At 38.0% G+C, this 17,640-nt stretch overlaps 2 protein-coding genes across 3 annotated transcripts; one reads left to right on the plus strand and one right to left on the minus strand.

Annotated features, from left to right (window-relative positions):
• Positions 1-402: 402 nt before the first annotated feature.
• phospho2 (phosphatase, orphan 2) lies at positions 403-3,626 on the minus strand. Of its 2 annotated transcripts, none has more exons than XM_088333959.1 (4): positions 3,418-3,626; positions 2,706-2,785; positions 2,534-2,628; positions 403-1,237 (listed from the first exon to the last, which is right to left on the minus strand). In XM_088333959.1, the coding sequence occupies exons 2-4, from the start codon at positions 2,774-2,776 to the stop codon at positions 678-680; spliced, it is 726 nt and encodes a 241-aa protein (XP_088190085.1). In that variant the 5' UTR covers positions 2,777-2,785; positions 3,418-3,626; the 3' UTR covers positions 403-677. The 2 variants fall into 2 exon arrangements, with proteins under 2 accessions (XP_088190085.1, XP_088190084.1); XM_088333958.1 differs by lacking the exon at positions 3,418-3,626 and adding an exon at positions 3,049-3,302.
• Positions 3,324-10,005, plus strand: syap1 (synapse associated protein 1). Its single transcript, XM_088333957.1, has 9 exons — positions 3,324-3,644; positions 5,499-5,617; positions 5,676-5,742; positions 5,851-5,924; positions 6,006-6,145; positions 7,392-7,549; positions 7,625-7,674; positions 7,740-7,896; positions 9,547-10,005. Exons 1-9 carry the CDS (start codon positions 3,440-3,442, stop codon positions 9,675-9,677), a joined length of 1,101 nt encoding a protein of 366 aa, XP_088190083.1. The 5' UTR covers positions 3,324-3,439; the 3' UTR covers positions 9,678-10,005.
• The last annotated feature ends 7,635 nt before the right edge of the window (positions 10,006-17,640 follow it).

Genomic DNA, 17,640 nt, shown 5'->3' on the forward strand with positions numbered 1-17,640 from the left:
ATAGTCTGCGGTTTACAATAATCTGTCGTCTGTGCAGCCCTTTGAGACTCTTTATGATTAAGGGCGTCACAAATAAACATGACTTGACTAGTCAGCAAATATAGTTACAGTGGTTACTTTGCAAGTGTTGCCTAGCTTTGGCAGCATCAAGTAGGCAGATATAAAACCATAGGTTGTTGTTTGACTTGGAAATGATGTGACAGGCCACATATGGCCCACGGGGCACGAGTTTGACAAATGTGACCTAGAAGGCGCTGACATGATTGTTCGACATCTTGCTGCTAGGGGAACAACCCGGCCCCCTCCTCTCCTCCTCCCCCAAAAACGTAAAAACCCTGTGAAAGAATGGGGAAACTTTAGGAAAAGGAATAATAAAGGTTGGTCACTCTAAAACTCTGTAGATTGAATTCTTCTTTGTGATTTTTAGCAGTAGTTTTCAGTTGCACTACATGATACATCTAGTGGTCAAATATTAGTCACTTCAATAGGCTGGGATAATACATAACCACAAGTAACAAAAAAAAGCTTGGCATAACAACCTAAATTTAGTACTGAGAGCAAAGATAAGAATTGGGATATGTTTCAACCACTTTCTTAGGGGGGGTCCTATGGATATGAAAAATAACAATTATTTTCCTCCATTTGGTTTGTGCTTTGATTTTGTTTAGCTCGGAGCATTAGTCCAAGATGACGTCCCTTTTGGATCTTAGACTAGCTTGTAGCTCGTGCAGAACTTGGATTCCGCTGCTCCAGGCAATGACTTTCACTTTCAAAGTGTCCTTTTTGCGCTCTAGCAGCTTTTCCAAGGCGAATCCTCTCCTCGGCATGATTACATCGCTCCGCCTCAGGCAGGACGTCGGGCAAAAATCATTGGAGCCGTCGCCCACGTAGAAAATGCAGCTGTAGTCCTCTCGCTGTGCCAGGTATTCCTCCAGAACTTTCTTTTTGCACATGTTGACGGGACAACAGGGGCAGTCGTGCACGTGATGGTGCCGGACCTCCACGCGGCCCAAGTCGTTGATTCCTGCCGGGTTGGTAAACACGCGGTCCACGGCCGAGCGCAATCCTGCGGCACTAAGGATCCATTCGATGAAGAGATCGTTGGCGTCCGAGATGACCACGCAGTCTACTTCGCTTTTATTGCACGATATGAACGTCAGCAGGTCGTGCATTCCTGCCGTCAAAGGGATACTCTCCATTTCAGCACGGATGTTCTCTACACTCACTTCCTGCTCGCCTGCAGGAAGAAAATTCTGTGAAACTTTTGTTTGTCGGACCAAGATTTAAAGCAGCGGCAGGCAAACGTTATGAGTTACTGGCCGCGTTGGGTTTAAAAATTTGACCCGAGGGGCTGGAGAAGAGATTTATCTGTATCAAATCGTCCGATACAACGGCAATCAACAAGAAAAAAAAGATCAATCACATTTTACCCGCTATGCATTTATGAATAAATCATAATGTTCAAGCAAAAATTAAAATCCAAATGAATCGAAAATGAATTCTATTGTCGCCAGACACATGTTTTCCAGTGAGTTCTCTAACATGATTATAATCTCTGCTTATCTATGCAAGTATATCTAGTATTTTGTAACTGTAACTAATTACTATTCTTCACTAACACGCCCAACTATGGTTATCAGTCTCACTGATTGTAATCCAACAAGGCTGCCACTTGATGGCATAAAAAATATCGGAATCATGTGATGTTTATCATATTTTGTCCATGAATACTTATTAAATAATTTCCAAAATGTCAGCGTACTTTTATTGCTTTTCCCCATGTTGTGCTGCATCCAGATGTGTCGCCTTCATTTATAAGCACTTAAGCAATCACATTTCAGCCATTACTTGTTGCCAGAGTTAGAAATCTACCCAAACGCCTCCACAATCAGTTCTGCAGTCCCTGTGGCATAAATAATTGTCAATAAGGCTGTTGGTTTAGACAATCAGATTTAGAGTTGGCAAAGCCAGGGTATTCTTGCTGGTCTAGGGAAACATCAGCAGTTTCACATGATAATTACATAGGGGCGTAGTAACAAAAGTGTTACAATTAAAAGTTGAAAAAAAACATCCCTGTTTTTGCTTCTGTTGAACGGACATTTTCAGACCTAAATCGAATAAAAACGTAAGCCAGAAATACAACAGCACAGGCTCGACTTTCAGCATTAACTTTGACGGCGACAGAATATAACTTAAATAACTTCTTGATTAATTCAAACGCACCGATAATCTGTTGACCGAGTAACTGATACTGTCTTGAGGAAAGAAAATAGGGTGGGTTTTGTTTGTGCACACATAAAAAAAAATGTGGGTGGGTAAAATGTAATAATATTGTAATTTTATAAGGGTTATTATCGATGCATTTTCATATGTGTCGCAGCTGTTGCTGCAGTAAATGTTTTATAGGCAATAAATAGTTATTGGGGTTTTGGATAGATTCAGACGTAACATTACGTAAAATAGGTGTGAAATGCACGGCCCACCAGTGCTTAAAAGTCACGTGACCATTGAAAGCCCGTAAAGTGGTCCATGCCTATATAATTCATCACTCGGCACATGTACTCCGTCCAATGGCCTTTTCTGTATGAATCCCTCACGGTTTCGGGCAGCGTTTGGCCTGGAAGACACCTAGAACAAAACATATACACGTAGATTTGTGTGAGGTCCTGAAGTTTTAAGCATGAAGGTAAATCAGCAATATTTACCTCACCACCCACGTGTCACTATTTTCATCCACCACGGTGTGGTCAAAATCAAAAACCACCAACGTCTTCATTACATAAAACTAATTGGAGAGGAGAAAAAACTGAAGTTAAAAAATAGGGTCAAGAAAACACACACAATGTGTAAAAGCCAAAGCAATCCAAAACAAATTACGCATCCATTAATACAAAACGAGTTTTCTTAAGAGTGTAGCTGTCGATTTTTAATTCACGAATTATTGTATTTTCACGTATTTGAAGAATTATACCAAAGTAGTCAATATTTTTGCACGAATTTTGACGGATTCATTAAAGGCTAGAAAAGCCTGAAAACAATCTGACCCACATTTTTGTTGTTGTCGTAACCCTTCAGTGAAGCCCTTTCACGTCGAATAACACATTCTCAGACTCGATACCACCACCAGGCGGAAGCTTGGAGAAGCCCTGTGGTTATTCACCAACTTAAAATGAATCCATTATTTCAGTGTTATGTTTTGCTCTTAGGTTTATACTCATTGAGTTTTGAATAGTCTTAAGAATCGGTAAAACTTTTAGTTAAGACAAAAAGTCACAATACCATCGCCTTGTTATGATGAGGCAATATTTGGACACGGAACCAATTCAACAAACGAAGAAGAAATCTGTCAACGTCTTACTTCCGGTTAACACTGTCTCTACAAAAAAACATTTTCACAACCAGTTTCGATTAACATACCAAATAGTTGTTTTCAATCAAAATGTTGCGAGGTTTAGGTTCTTGGTTGGGTTTGGAGAGCCCAGCGGACGCTAACACGTCGGCTGACACGGAGGCGACGCAGCAAAAACTGGAGGAAAAAGTGGTGGAAGCTCAAAACGATGTAAACAAACAACAAGGAGCAGCTGATGGCGAAGAAGGACCAAATGAAGTGGAGACGAATCACGATATCAACAAAGGACTCGGTGGTGAGTCACATATATGTAACGACTTTAAAGAAATAACGTGATCAGATGAACAGCGAGCACATATTTTACGCGTAAACTCCAGCCTTGTAGTCATGATTTATAAATTGCATTATTGTTGGTTGCAGCCTAGAGATTCAAACTCAAGTGCATTCATCTTAACAAGTATGTGTTTGCAAACAACATTATCAAAATGGCCTTAAACTACTGAAATATGTTTATATATATTTTAAAAATAAGGACCGTTAAAGCGTGAAAAAACATCTGCATCAATCTTTGTATACTAAGACCTCAATCTGCATTACATGACATTATATTGCTGAAGCCATCTGCAATGGTGTAACTAAATTAGTTATACCAGGCCTCACTATGGAGACAATAAATGACCATTTGAATTGACATTCATATTGACAGTTGCATTTGCAGCCCAAGTTAGGTAAAAAAACACAAACTTGTATTTTACAATTGTATAAAAACTTGTTAAACAGTTTCAAAGGCAAAACTTCAATACGACTTAAATGGTCATTGAGTAGTAGCGACGTGCTTCTCGGGTCGAATCCCTGAAGTGTTTGCTGAGTAATTGAGATGAGTGGTTCATGAACCGTGAGTCGATGCGCGTCTTGTTGATGTAGACGGTGACGTTAGAAGTCCCACGAAGCAAGTGTACCACAAGATTGATTCAGGCAAGGATTCGTTCGAAATAAAAGCGGCGAAGTAACGCTGTGGATCCCCCTTAACTTCGTCTGGGTCCAAAAACTTTGGAAAAACGTCTAACATTGAATTAGTTGGATAAAAATGAATATGCACTTTATTTTCCCTCCTTATTTCACATTTTCACAAACATAAAAAGTGACTCAGAACAAGTAATGTTAAACACTCTTCAAACATATCATCTATATATATATATATATATATATATATATATATATATATATATATATATATATATATATATACATAGTTTTTTGGATCCCTTAACCACTAGGTTCGTAGGGGCATCATTTCCTGTGGTGTGTGTTAGGCAAGTACAGCCTGGTGCTGTGTATTAGGCAAGCACCACCTGGTGGTGTGTGTTGGGCAAGTACAGCCTGGTGGTGCCAATCCGTCTCCAGGCCAACAATATTTTATATTATTTAGAGCATGATTTACACAACAGGGCAGCATGGCGGCACAGTGGTTAGTGCGTGTGCGGCACAGTTCTGAGGACATGAGATCAAACCTTGCTGTGTGGAGTTTGCATGTTCTCCCTGTGCTTGTGTGGGTTTCCCCCAGGCACTCTGGTTTCCTCCCACATCCCAAAAACATGCATGTCTGGTGAATTGGCCAGGCCACATTTTTGGTAGGTGTGAATGAGTGAGTGAGTTGTATGTCTCTGTGTGTCCTGCGACTGGCCGGCAACCAGTTCAGGGTGTCCCCTGCCCGCTGCCCGAAGTTAGCTGAGATGGGCTCCAGCATCCCCATGACCCTACTGAGGATAAGCGGTGCAGATAGTGGATGGATGAATTTACACAACATTCATTGCATGCACCAAGCATGTTATATATTTTTCCGTCCACATGATGGGGTTCAGACAGAATCCAGACATTAGTCTCTAGACTAGACACTAGGTTTTGAGGGAGTTTATTACGTTCGGTGCATAATAAATAAGTTCAACTTTACATTGTTTGGTTCTGTGAACACGCAAGAGACCACCTGGGTCTGTTAAGTTTTGCATATAAATCGGTGCACTTTCCAGCCCTTTCATATATTTTTTGTCAAACTATAATAACAATTTATGATGTATGTAAATATAATAAGACAATATTAAGAATGTTCATTTGTGCCTACTAACCCCTAAATCTGCTCTTCCCTGTGCAGACTTTATCTTCAGTTTTGCGTCCAATGCAACCAAGAAGATCTCAGAGTCTGTAGTAGTGACGGCACAAAACCTTAAGAAGACCGTTGAGGAAGGAAAGATTGATGGCATCATTAACCAGGTATGTTAATACGTGAATTTTTGCTATTATATCTGTTGATTTTCTTCTTTGTGTGCAGACCATCCTTGGAGACTTTCAGAAGGAGCAAGAGAGATTTGTCCAGGAAAAGAAATCCAGAAGATCAGGTAGCATATTATTTTGAGATTTTAAAAATCTGATCGAAGAATTAAAGTCACATATGTTTATGAATACAATGCAAGGCTTAATTTTGTTATGTGTGTCTGTGTATCCAGAAGCAGCTGTCCCTCCGTGGGTGGGCTATAATGAGGAGGAGACAATCCAACAACAGATCCTCGCCCTCTCTGCTGTGAGCAATGTCGAATACATTAAAATAGTGGCTATTCCTTAGAGCCATTTAAATCAGTTAAATGTTGTGCTCCATGTTCAGGACAAACGTAACTTCTTACGTGACCCTCCGGCTGGCGTGCAGTTCCATTTTGACATGGAGCAAATGTTTCCACTGGCGGCTGTCATGCTGGAGGAGGATCAACTGCTCAACCGCATGCGCTTTGACCTGGTGCCCAAACAGTCAGTACCTACAACTTGTCACAAGAAAAATAAGTTTATCAATTTCAGTAAGGGGGGGAAAGCTTGTAATACAAATGCATAAAAAAAACTTTTTTTTTTTGTTTCCTGAAGATCTATCTTTTTTACAAATGAGGGAATTTTAAAACTTGATGGTCATTGTCTATTTGAAATCATTTGAGATGTCACAAAAAATAAAGGAGATTTGTTATTTTGTGAGAAATACTTTTTTAGTTTTATTAAATATTCAAAAAAAATGCCCACAAATGTATTTGAAAAAACAAAAATGCTCACAAAAACAGATGAGGGGAAAAGGTTTTGTTTTTTTCCTCCCCAAATATTTCATTTCTATATTTGAGGCGATTTAAAATGTATGTAATTTGTTTAATTTTAATTTGTATTAAATAATAGGAAATGTACATGCTGGAATGTATTATTTTATGTCAAACAGTGTTCTGATTTTATTAGAAACTAAATATTTTGAAAGGAAAATATATTTAAAATATTTCTGAATGCTTATTTCAATTCTACCTAGGAAAAACACATGTAGTAGAAAGTGTTATAACAAATTTATTTTTAATGGTAATGTATATCAAATTTAAATTTGAGTTTGGATTACAATTTAAAAAAAAAAGATTTGTCACACATCCTCATTTTTGCATTATTATTATTTTTTTTTATTTGATTTAAAGATGCTAAGTAACTTTGATTGACATTTTATTTTTGTTCATCCAGATACAAATAATTAAAAATTTGCATCTTTATAATACAGTTGAGAAAAAAAGAAAGAAAAAAGGGCAAACAGGAACCAGTCTGATATTATTTTGTGCTTTTGACATTCTAGACACTTTCCCTAATTCCTATTATCAAAAAACCTCATTATTTAAAAAATCAGAACATGGTAACTGTATGGGAATTAACTGTTGATTATGTTATGTAATATTACTCAAAATTATAAAGTTTGCAATGAAAAAAAACACATTTTTGAGAGTTGTTTTGCCTTCATGTATGTTTTAGATCAGGTGATGTTGTAATCATTGTCTGTGGTCTGTGCAGCCCCTTGAGGCTTCTAGTGATTAAGGGATACACAAATGACTTTACTTGACTTTCTCTTTTGTTTAAGGATAGTCTCTTGCATTTTGGGTTTAAAGCGTAAATATTTCTTGAAGATTAAAATCTCCAGACAAGTCAGTCGTCCTTCTCATGTGTGCCTTGATATGTATCAATGTTGTTTGCTTTCCGTCTACAGCGTAAAGGAGGAGGTGTTCTGGAGGAACTACTTCTACCGCGTGTCGCTCATCAAGCAGTCGGCACAGTTGACGGCACTGGCGGCACAGCAAAAGCAGCATCAGAAAGCGGGCGAAAACAGAGACGATGTTGTCTCGCCCCATGATGTCATCATCATAGGCATACTACTTATATGAACAACACTGTGCTCATGTGCATTTTTGCTCATCCTGTCTGTGTTTTATTTCCTCACAGATAATGTCAGGCCCAAAACACCACCAGTTTCCATTAGTGACAAGCAACAGGTAGAAAATATGCCTGGCACATGTTTACTGAAAGTTATATTTCATTTGTGGACATGATCCCTCAGCCAACCCAGGAAGAAGACTTTTCAATCTCAACCAGTCCCGGAGTTTCCGAATTTGTTAGCGACGCCTTCGATTCGGCGGCTATCGACCACGAGGACCTGCAAAAGGGAATGGAGCAGCTTGTACTTGACAAGAAGGATAGTGTCCCCGCTGCTGAAGGTTGGTCTTAATTATCATGGTTTGTATGGGTGTATGAAGTCCTCAAATGCTTGGATTTTGATGTTGTGTTTTCAAGGTCAGAAAACTGCTAGAATTCTGGGTAAAGTGCTTGTTAATGCTTAAAATTGTTGCAGGGTTTCTCAACAAGTCTGCTTAAAAATGACACAGACATTGCTCTCTGGAGGCTTCGCTTTACCACTGCGTTCCTTCTTCCCTCGTGATTGACAACAGCAGGCATTAGTTTGTACTGTATTGTCCTATGAATCGTCATCGCACCCTACGGGTCGCACCCTATAGGACAGGTGGATGCTACACCTAAAAAGGGCACTATGAAATGTGTATTTTTGCACAGATTACGTATCAACTATGTACATTTATTTTGGGCCATGCAAAAAAAAATAAAGAGTTTCCCAAGGGTGAACTATAGTGTAAAAATAGTGTTCAGATCCACAAATATATTTGTGATTTACTCAAGATCTAAAAATAATAAAACCTAAAAAAAACACGCGCAAAATGGAAGCCCGTTTCCGACCTGGTGACCTAGTAAAAAAAGGAAAGTTGACTGCAAGTGGAAATTGGAGTGTTTTTTCACGGAACACCAAAAAAACTGTGTCTGCCTAATTTACCAAGAAACTGGCTGTTTTCAAAGAATATGATATCAAGAGGAACTACCAGATGATTTATGCTGACTACAAAAAGCTTACTTAAAACAAACGCTGTTAAAAAGTGAAAGCAGCTGGAAGCTGTTTTCACGCCGCAGCAATGCTTTTTCACAAAACCCTGTGAATCAAATGAAAATGCAACAAAATGGAGCTACGCGGTCACGACTCTGTTTACCATTCTCTGCAAACCTTTCATGGACGGTGAATTTCTTAGAGACTGTTCAAAGAATGCCAGGCTGAATAGTCGGCCCTCGCACATTTTTAGCTTACCAAATCTGAAAGGTTTGGACACCCCTGCTGTATATGATTAGGATTTAACAACAATCTAAATAAATTTACATGTAAAGGAAAAATAACATTTTATTTACTTGATGTGACGTGAGTTGAGCTGATACAGTGGAGTTATTGGGTGAGTGGTGGCAGATTAAATATTTAGAGGTTTCACTTGCGAGGATTGTCATGTCTTTAAAATACGTTGATTTAATCGCCTTCATATTTTTAATAATTGTCCAGATAGTCGGTTGAATACAGACTTCTTTTTTAGCAAGGCTACCTATGTGTGTGCCTTCTTCATTTTTCCAGATAATCACAGGTTTCATTAACATGATTATCATTATTAATATTATCATCATCATCATTATTTTTATAATGGATTCTCCCTTCATCTCTAATGAAATCTTCGGGACCCGTAGCGAATAAATAAAAGGGAAAAACACAGCCATGTATGAAACACACAAAATTCTGCGTCATGCCAAAATTGCCAGTTGAACCAAGAGCATAGTGTCAATCACGTCTAAACCAAATTAAAACGGAATAAACAATAATGAATATTAGTTTGAAGAAAAATGTCATAGTTGTGGTTCATGGGTTGGAATTAAGGAATTAAGTATTACTACCGGTACATACTATATACTTTTTGGGGCATGCAAATGATTCGTTCTTGATGTCGTAGGGAGTTTCTATTGTGACGTTTTGGTCTACATTCCAGAGGAGCAGTCGGACTGGGAAAAGGAACTGCAGCAGGAGCTCCAGGAATACGAGGTGGTTGCTGATTCTGAAAACCGAGACGAGCAGTGGGACCAAGAGATTGAGGAAATGCTGCAGGAGCACGAGACCTAAAACAATACAAGATCTGGTTTTTGATCTTGATTTCAGGTGAATGTTCAACCGTGAACATTTCCGGGATGAAAAAAAAATGAGCTGAGATTTGCAAGAATGCCTCGTCACCCTTCTTGGTAAACGAGTTGTAATGTCGAAAAAACAACACTAGAGGAGGCTCTCACTCAAAACCAGCGCAACCGAGTGACGTCACGATTGTTACTCTAATATTTTTCCCTCCCCTTTCTTTCTAGATTGTACAGTGAAAAGATGTATTAGTGAAATAAATAACAGACACGTTGATAAATATGTGATCGAAATATGTAAATAAAAAACAAGATTTCAAAAATGTTTTATCAATCATTTATTCATTAATCGTTTAAATATTGACAGAGCATGCTTTCGTTACAGCAACTGGAATTTATCTTATAAACAGTTTGTGGCTGCTAATATTTGCATGGATACACATTTAGAAATTGCAATAATATTTCCTTGATATTCAAGGAGCACTGTGTCAATCATATCAAGCTTTGTGCAGTTTGGTCACTTTGAATCTCTAGCCAGGATCCTTTCTTGTACTTTGTAACACTTGCATTACAGCAACATCTCGTGGTCAAATATTACACAGTGTCCCTTTAAATAGGAGGAAAATATTCATGTTATATCCAGCTATTTATATTTATATCTAGATTTGAAACTATATATTATATGTGTGGGCGGCGCGGTGGATAGCGCATGTGCGGCACAGTTCCGAATCCAGCTACCAACCTTCCTGTGCGGAGTTTGCATGTTCTCCCCGTACTTGCGTGGTTTCCGGTTTTCTCCCACATTCCAAAAAACATGCATGTCAGGTTAATTGTGAATGAGCGGATTTGTCTGTCCCTGTGTGCCCTGCCACTGTCCGAAGATGGCTGGGATGGGCTCCAGCACCCCGCAACCCTACTGAGGATAAACGGTGTAGATAATGGATGGATGGATGGACATTATGTATGTACCGGAGCCATATCCCCCTAGTGGGAGGTGGCTAGAGTCAAGAACACATGCATTTTTGACTGTCTGGGAGATTGATCAGAGGAGGGGATTCCCAGCCCCCTCGCTCAACCCAACTGAAGTGTTGCAACATCTCGTTTGGAGTCATTAGGTGACCTATAGGTGAAACTATATTACCTATATGAAATTACCGTAATTTCCGTACTATAGGGTGCACCTAAAAACACCAAATTGGCCATAAATTTGAAAGTGTTCTCTACAGCCCGTAAAATTTGGTGGGTACAATTGGAAATGCAGAATTACAATAAATGAACTGAATACAGTAACCACTTATGAATAAATGAATTCATTTTAGTTGTAAAACAAGATCTTACCATTTAAATTGATGTTAAATAAAATACATATTTTTAATTTAGATTTTTTTGTTTTTTAGGCAACCTTTTAACTTTCATGAACCTTACACTCCAGTGCGCCTTATATGTGAAAAACATTTCTAGTGGGTGCGTCTTTTAATTTGCTGCTTGTTATAGTGTATAAAATACAGTAAAAGGAAATATTCTTAGAAAAAAATGTAATAAAATTTTCTTTTACATTATGATTATATAAAGTCATAAAGAATGTAATGAAAATCTGAAAGGAAGTGAATGTAATCTCCTGCCAGCATGGTGACTAAGCGAGTATGGAATGACTGGGAGGGGGTAAGGGAAGGAAAGAAAGTGAATGAACTGTCGTTGTGGTTGTTTTGTTGCAACTTTGTAATCAAAGCAAGTGACACACGACACGTATCAGAGGTGTTACCTCTGGTTTTTAGCCTACAAATACTCAAAACGACAACTGCAGGGTTCATATGTGTGCTTGAAATCCTTAAAATGCTTTTATTTTAATATTGTGTTTTAAAGCTTTAAAAATGTAATTTTTAGGTAAAGTGTTTGTAATTGCTCAAAATTTTCCCGTCAGTTGGACTCTATAGAACACGCACTATAAGAAGAAAAATAAGCAAGTCTGCGTAAAAGTGACGCCGACGCCCTGCTCTGGTGATTTCACCTTGCCGTTGCATTTCTTATGTGCATGTGATTAACTGCAGTTGGCATTAGTTTGTATAGTGTTGTCATGTGAAGCGTTATCGCCCCCAAGACAGGTGAAGAGACCAAAATACCGGGTACTGGGCAAATTGGAAAATTGCCTTTGAAATAGCTTGAAAAGTTTTTGAATTTGACCATGAAACAGGTGTACGAACTCTGATCAGGTGCTTGAAATCATTGAAAATGCTTTAATTTTAATGTTTGCGTTTCAAAGACAGAGAAGTGGATGGAGTGCTTGTCAATGCTTGAAATTGTTGTCATGTTTCTCAAAAAGTCCACCTAAAAATGACGCCGAACACAGCTCTTTGGTTGTTTCACTTTCCCATTGTATTTATTTTTCTTTGCAAACAACTGCAGCTGGCATGAATTTGTACAGCATTGTACTATGAAGCGTCATTGCCCCCTACAGGTTGCTCCCAAGAGGACAGGTGCATGCTACACCTAAACAGGGCATGACATGAGTATTACTGCAATGGTTTTGAATCAACTCTGGACATCTTTTATCCTGTGGTAAATTGTAATGGGAAGAACTTACTTGCAACTGAAAATTTAAGGGGTCATTTTTAGACAACACCTATATGGGAAGAGATTGATCTCAAAAACAAATATTTTTGCGATTTAATCAAAATCTAAAAAATCATATGTCTTGATAAACGCACACGGAAGATTAAAAATCACATCCGTATATGGAGATATATTTGTGGCTTCGCAAAACACGATTCACAAAAGTTTTTTTTGCTTTTAAAGGTATTGGAGGATTGGAGAATTGGCTTTAAAAATCCTTAAAAGTGCTTGGATTTTACCATGAAAAAGGTGTACAAACCCTGCAACTGAATTGATTAACACGTGATTATGTAGAATCAGTATTGTGATGCAGTAGAAGTCACACTGATGCAGTAGAAATCATTTTGATGTCCCGTATTATCAAAGGCAATTAAAAGAATGCGCTAAGACAAACAGAATCAACAAATCCTTTAAGATTTAAAGTGGGCATGGTCCTCTTTTGGATCGTGAAGTAGGTTGGTGGTTGGGAATATTGGGCTTTGTCTATTATCTCCCCATCACCGACCCTTTAAGCGCTTCATCTGCTCTCCTTTGTTTCCATGGCAATAAAGCCACCCACCCAGTGTGCGTGGAACCACCTTTAATAATGCATTAGGACCTTTTGTACCCATTTGGGTTGTGTCCTACACAAAATGATTGTTTATTTTTCATGATAAATACAAACAATCCACTGACTAAGAAGGTTTTCACTTTACGGTGTGGAATAAAATTGAATTGACTTGTCTTTATTTTCATGTCAAGTCATGTTTACTTGTATAGCCCTTCATCTCAAGGAGTCTCAAAGGGCTGCGCGTACCACAGATTATTGCAAACTACAAACGATTATTACACCATCCCCTGATCTAAAACCTACATGAGGGCAAGGAAAACCTCAACATGAGGAAAATGAAGAACCCTTGAGAATGGACTGCACATGAATTAATCCCCCATTCAGGATGGCCAGGCTGCAACGGACAATCCTTGCAAGATAGAAGTTTCAAAATCAGTTACATTTTCAAATCTCTGTTTCTTCTGCATCCACCCGCTACTCTACTCAACAAGCTCAATTCACGGTCAACTTAAGGTAAATAGAATTTAATTTTTCTTCGACATGTATATATATGTATTGTGTTATTTACACCAAAACACATACATTACTCATAAATTGTTCTTATGCTATTTTCTTAGTTTAATGTTTTATTTGGAGTGTCGGGGGCATAGTGGGGGTTCTGAATGTATTAGCTGCGTGTTACCATAGGTTTCTGTCCTCCGCTATATAGCAATTTAACTTCCCAATCCCTACCTCGGAAAAGATAACTGTCGTATCCCGGGAATCTACTGTACAGTTTTGAAATTGAACATGGGCTCTCAAACTTTCATAGAAGATGAGAAAGAATCGGGAGTAAATAGATTAAGTAGACAAGGTGCACTTACTGTTGCAGTCTTATTATTTTACTCAATTCATATTTTTGGTCTATTGAATATTAGTAAAGAACAATACAACAACTATTGTTTCAACTGTATTAACAGGCATTCACCTGCAAAAGTATGTTGTTTTTTTCTGTTCAAATGTTGAAACAAAAGTCAAATTGAAAGTCCAGCAGTTTCAGTTTTCTTGAAACGCTTGGGAATCGATTGTGAGAACTGCCAACGGCTTTGCACGTTTCGCATAAAACGATGAAATCTGCATTGCGGTATTTGCAGTTCCTCTTTTTTTATACTTGAAAGGCAATACAAAGGGCTGAGTGTTGTTTCGATAAGAAAGAAATTCCCACACGATGTTGAAATGATCCATTGTGAAGTCGATTTCTGTTATAAGCTTTCATACTTGGTAGTGTCAGGTCATTAAAATTTACAATTGCCCCTTTTTTGTTTTTTTCACTCAAGAAAGGGAGTCTTTTGAAGTCACGTTTTCAAAAATTATATGATCGTTGACATGTGAAAACCACATATTCGATGTAGTATTTTGTTAGTTCATTATCTGAATGGGCTTCCAGTGTATGAATAAAACTATTTTGAACATGATAAAAAAACTGTCAAAGAACGAAAACAAAAACAATGTTAACTTACATGTCCAAAAAGGAATAGAAAGAAGCATATGCGCTTGTTTAATCCTACCCCTTTGACTTCCTTAATAATTGTTTCTTACAGTTAGATCTCTTGTGCATTTACATGTAACAAAAACCTCTTGAATACACATATTTACATTGGTTCTGTGGATGCACAGTCACTTCATCATCATTATCATCACCATTACTATTTTCACCGTCATCATTATCTCCGCTCTTCCATACATTTTCATCATACTATATAATAAGAGTATCTATTATATACCAATAAATCTCATGGGTGCTCATGGTGACAACTGACTGGTTTGTTGTGTGTGCTGTCCATCATGCAAAGTATCTTTGGACCTACTGCTACAGGGTGTCTGCCCCTAGGGAGCAGAACCACCCATCGCTAAGTATCCTGATCTGTACATTAAAAAGACAAGGCATGAGAGCTTGAGCCAAATGCCTCCAGCATAAAGCTCCCACTTGTCTGCCCTAACTATGAGACGTGAAGGACATGTCTGTTATGTGTTCTCATTTAGATGAATATCTATGTGATTGTATCCCCATTAATTCAGTTTTTGTTTGGCATTCACCATCATCACCAATATATTTATTCACCTCATCGTTTTATTTACAAGAAAATATCCAGATTGTGATGAACGGCATAATGTGATGGTGACAGCAATATAATAACAACGTTCAACAATAACAAAAAGAATGGACATATAGTTGATAATGATAATAATACTAACAACAAGAATAATAGCTATGATAATCATTATATTATTAATAATAATAAGCTTAATTATTAGCTTGATCTGCTAACTTGCATTATTTGAATATCAATACTACCAATACTTATACTAATACTACTAATACTACTAATTCTAATACTAATACTAATGGTCACATAAAAGTTATAATAGTAATCATTATAATAATAATTATAATACCAAAATTTATTTAGTTTTACTCATCTAATAATTCTATAATGCTATTAATAACTAAGTATCATTCAGACACCAATAATGACAATAATAACATTAGTTATAATAACAGTTATTGACATTTAATTAAATAATTATAATTATAATGATATCAATAATAATAAAAATGTTAATTATTTGCTTAAACCATCCATTTACTATATCGTTCAGACCCCTTTTATTACCTTTTCTCTCTCTGTAATTTGATAATATTGTTTTTTTTTTGTATCAGGATTTGAACAGGTGAATATTTCGACATTGTTTGAGCTCAATGGTTTAATAAAGAATGATTAAAAAGCAAAAATGTTTTTATATCTGTCAATATAACATTTATTGTTGCTTTTATGTTAAAAGATTAAGAGTTTTTTTTTAAGAATAAGCTGGACTAAAAGATCTCGCAGGATATTTTGGACTCTGATTTTTTATTTTTTTATTTTAACAATACATTTTGAATGATATACAACAATGTGGATTCGAATTCTATAAGCAAAATGAACTTATTCCTTTTCCATCACTAGGAGTTTCCCAATTCCTACTTTAAATGCCATGTGTCAAGCAAGGAGGTGGTGGGACCTATTTTTGTAAGTCTTTTATTTGACCTAGCCTGGGATTTAACTTTTGACCTTCCTGCCTCAGAGACAAAAGAAGCACCCATTTTTACTCCTGCCTTTGACCAAAAAAAATCACAGTTGTTTAAAACAGGTGATCTAAGCTTTAGGCACTGATGTATTTTTTGTCAACACACGGGGTTAAATATCCGCCCAGTAAAATATATAGTAACTGAAGCATTTACTTAATGATTCGACATCCTCAGATGAAATGTCAATAAGAATCATGAGAATAAATTGAAGACTTGGCAGGGAAGAAATCATTGATTTACTGATTCACATTTGTTAATTAACAATAATTCCATTTCAATTATAATGTCATTGTATCCATGAACACATTATCATACATTTCCACTTACACATTTTTGTTGAATTTGATGAGACCTTTTACTAGATGATTTAAATATAATCATTAAGAAATTCATATGATTTTCGTTTATTTTGCAAATAGGGTATTAGCCTGCTCCTAAACATCCTTGGCCTTTAAGAGACAACCTGATGTCACTGATGTTCCTTTAAAGGGACTGTGTGTAAGTGCCTCCTAATTGTACAAAAAATCTTCCATCCTTTAAAAAAAACTATTAATTTCAATCCTAGGCAAAATACTTTAACTATGATACCAATGATAATTTTTATTTTTTTAAATATCATAGGTCAAGAAATTTGTGTTTCTTTTACACCCACTTTGATCGGCGCCATATTTATCCGGCATCCTGCCGCCACGCTGTGCCGTGTATCCCTGGCCCTCGCTTGCACTAGACAACACAGTGCCATCTAGTGGTCAAATATTACACATTAAGGCTTTAACATGCACATTGCCTCTTTGTCACGTTTACCCATTGCCCTCACCTGTGCCTGCTCGTTTGGTGCCAGCTGTTGCTCGTTGCCTGATTAGTTCCCCTCCTATTCAAACTCAGTAATCCATTCACTCTTTGTCAGTCCGTCAACAAACCTCTGCACTTGCAAAACAAACATTTTGACTCTGTCCCGTCCTGTCCGGTATCCTGCTCGTGTATCCAGTATCCGGTATCGATCTCGTCTGTCCCGTCCTACCCGGTATCCTGCTCTGGTATCCTGTATCCGGTATCGATCCCGCCTGTCCCCTCCTGTCCGGTATCCAATATCCGGTATCGATCTCGCCTGTCCCGTCCTCACCTGGATTATACATTTGGTATTGATGCCGTCCGTCTCATCTTCACCTGTATCCTGCTTGTGTATCCTGTATCCGGCATCGATCCCATCTGTCCCGTCCTGTCCGATATCCTGCTCGGGTATCCAGTATCCGGTATCCTGCTCTGGTATTCTGTATCCGGTATCGTTCCCGCCTGTCCCCTCCTGTCCGGTATCCTGCTCGTGTATCCTGCATCCGGTATCGATCCCGTCTGTTCCGTCCTGTCTGGTATGTTGTTCGTGTATCCGGTATTGATCCCGCCTGTCCTGTCCTCACCTTTATCCTGCATCAGGTATCGATCTCACCTGTCACGTCCTGTCCAGTATCCTGCTCGTCTGTCCCTGGCTTCCTGATTTCCACGCCTGACTTCTCTCCCCCGCTTCTTCTCCTCAGTGGTCGCCGTATTGCTAGCGTTTGTGTTCCCGAGCATCACTACCCCACTTCCGTACATAAAGCTTGGTGTGAAAATGTTACGCGTTTGGGTCTACCATCTGTTCCGGTCCTGACACTCTTGAGGTGTTCCGTCATGCAAAAGGCATGACACGAATTC

This window comes from Urocampus carinirostris, chromosome 4 (genome assembly GCF_059441175.1).
Source record: "Urocampus carinirostris isolate Australia breed hairy pipefish chromosome 4, RoL_Ucar_1.0, whole genome shotgun sequence".
Classification (NCBI taxonomy): domain Eukaryota; kingdom Metazoa; phylum Chordata; class Actinopteri; order Syngnathiformes; family Syngnathidae; genus Urocampus; species Urocampus carinirostris.

Coding starts and splice junctions, on each gene's coding strand:
- phospho2 (XM_088333959.1), bottom strand. CDS start 2,776: ATGAAGACGTTGGTGGTTTTTGATTTTGACCACACCGTGGTGGATGAA. Junction 2,629..2,705: donor AGTGACACGTGGGTGGTGAG/GTAAATATTGCT, acceptor GTTTTGTTCTAG/GTGTCTTCCAGGCCAAACGC. Junction 1,238..2,533: donor CCGAGTGATGAATTATATAG/GCATGGACCACT, acceptor TTCTTCCTGCAG/GCGAGCAGGAAGTGAGTGTA.
- syap1 (XM_088333957.1), top strand. CDS start 3,440: ATGTTGCGAGGTTTAGGTTCTTGGTTGGGTTTGGAGAGCCCAGCGGAC. Junction 3,645..5,498: donor TATCAACAAAGGACTCGGTG/GTGAGTCACATA, acceptor TTCCCTGTGCAG/ACTTTATCTTCAGTTTTGCG. Junction 6,146..7,391: donor TTTGACCTGGTGCCCAAACA/GTCAGTACCTAC, acceptor TTCCGTCTACAG/CGTAAAGGAGGAGGTGTTCT.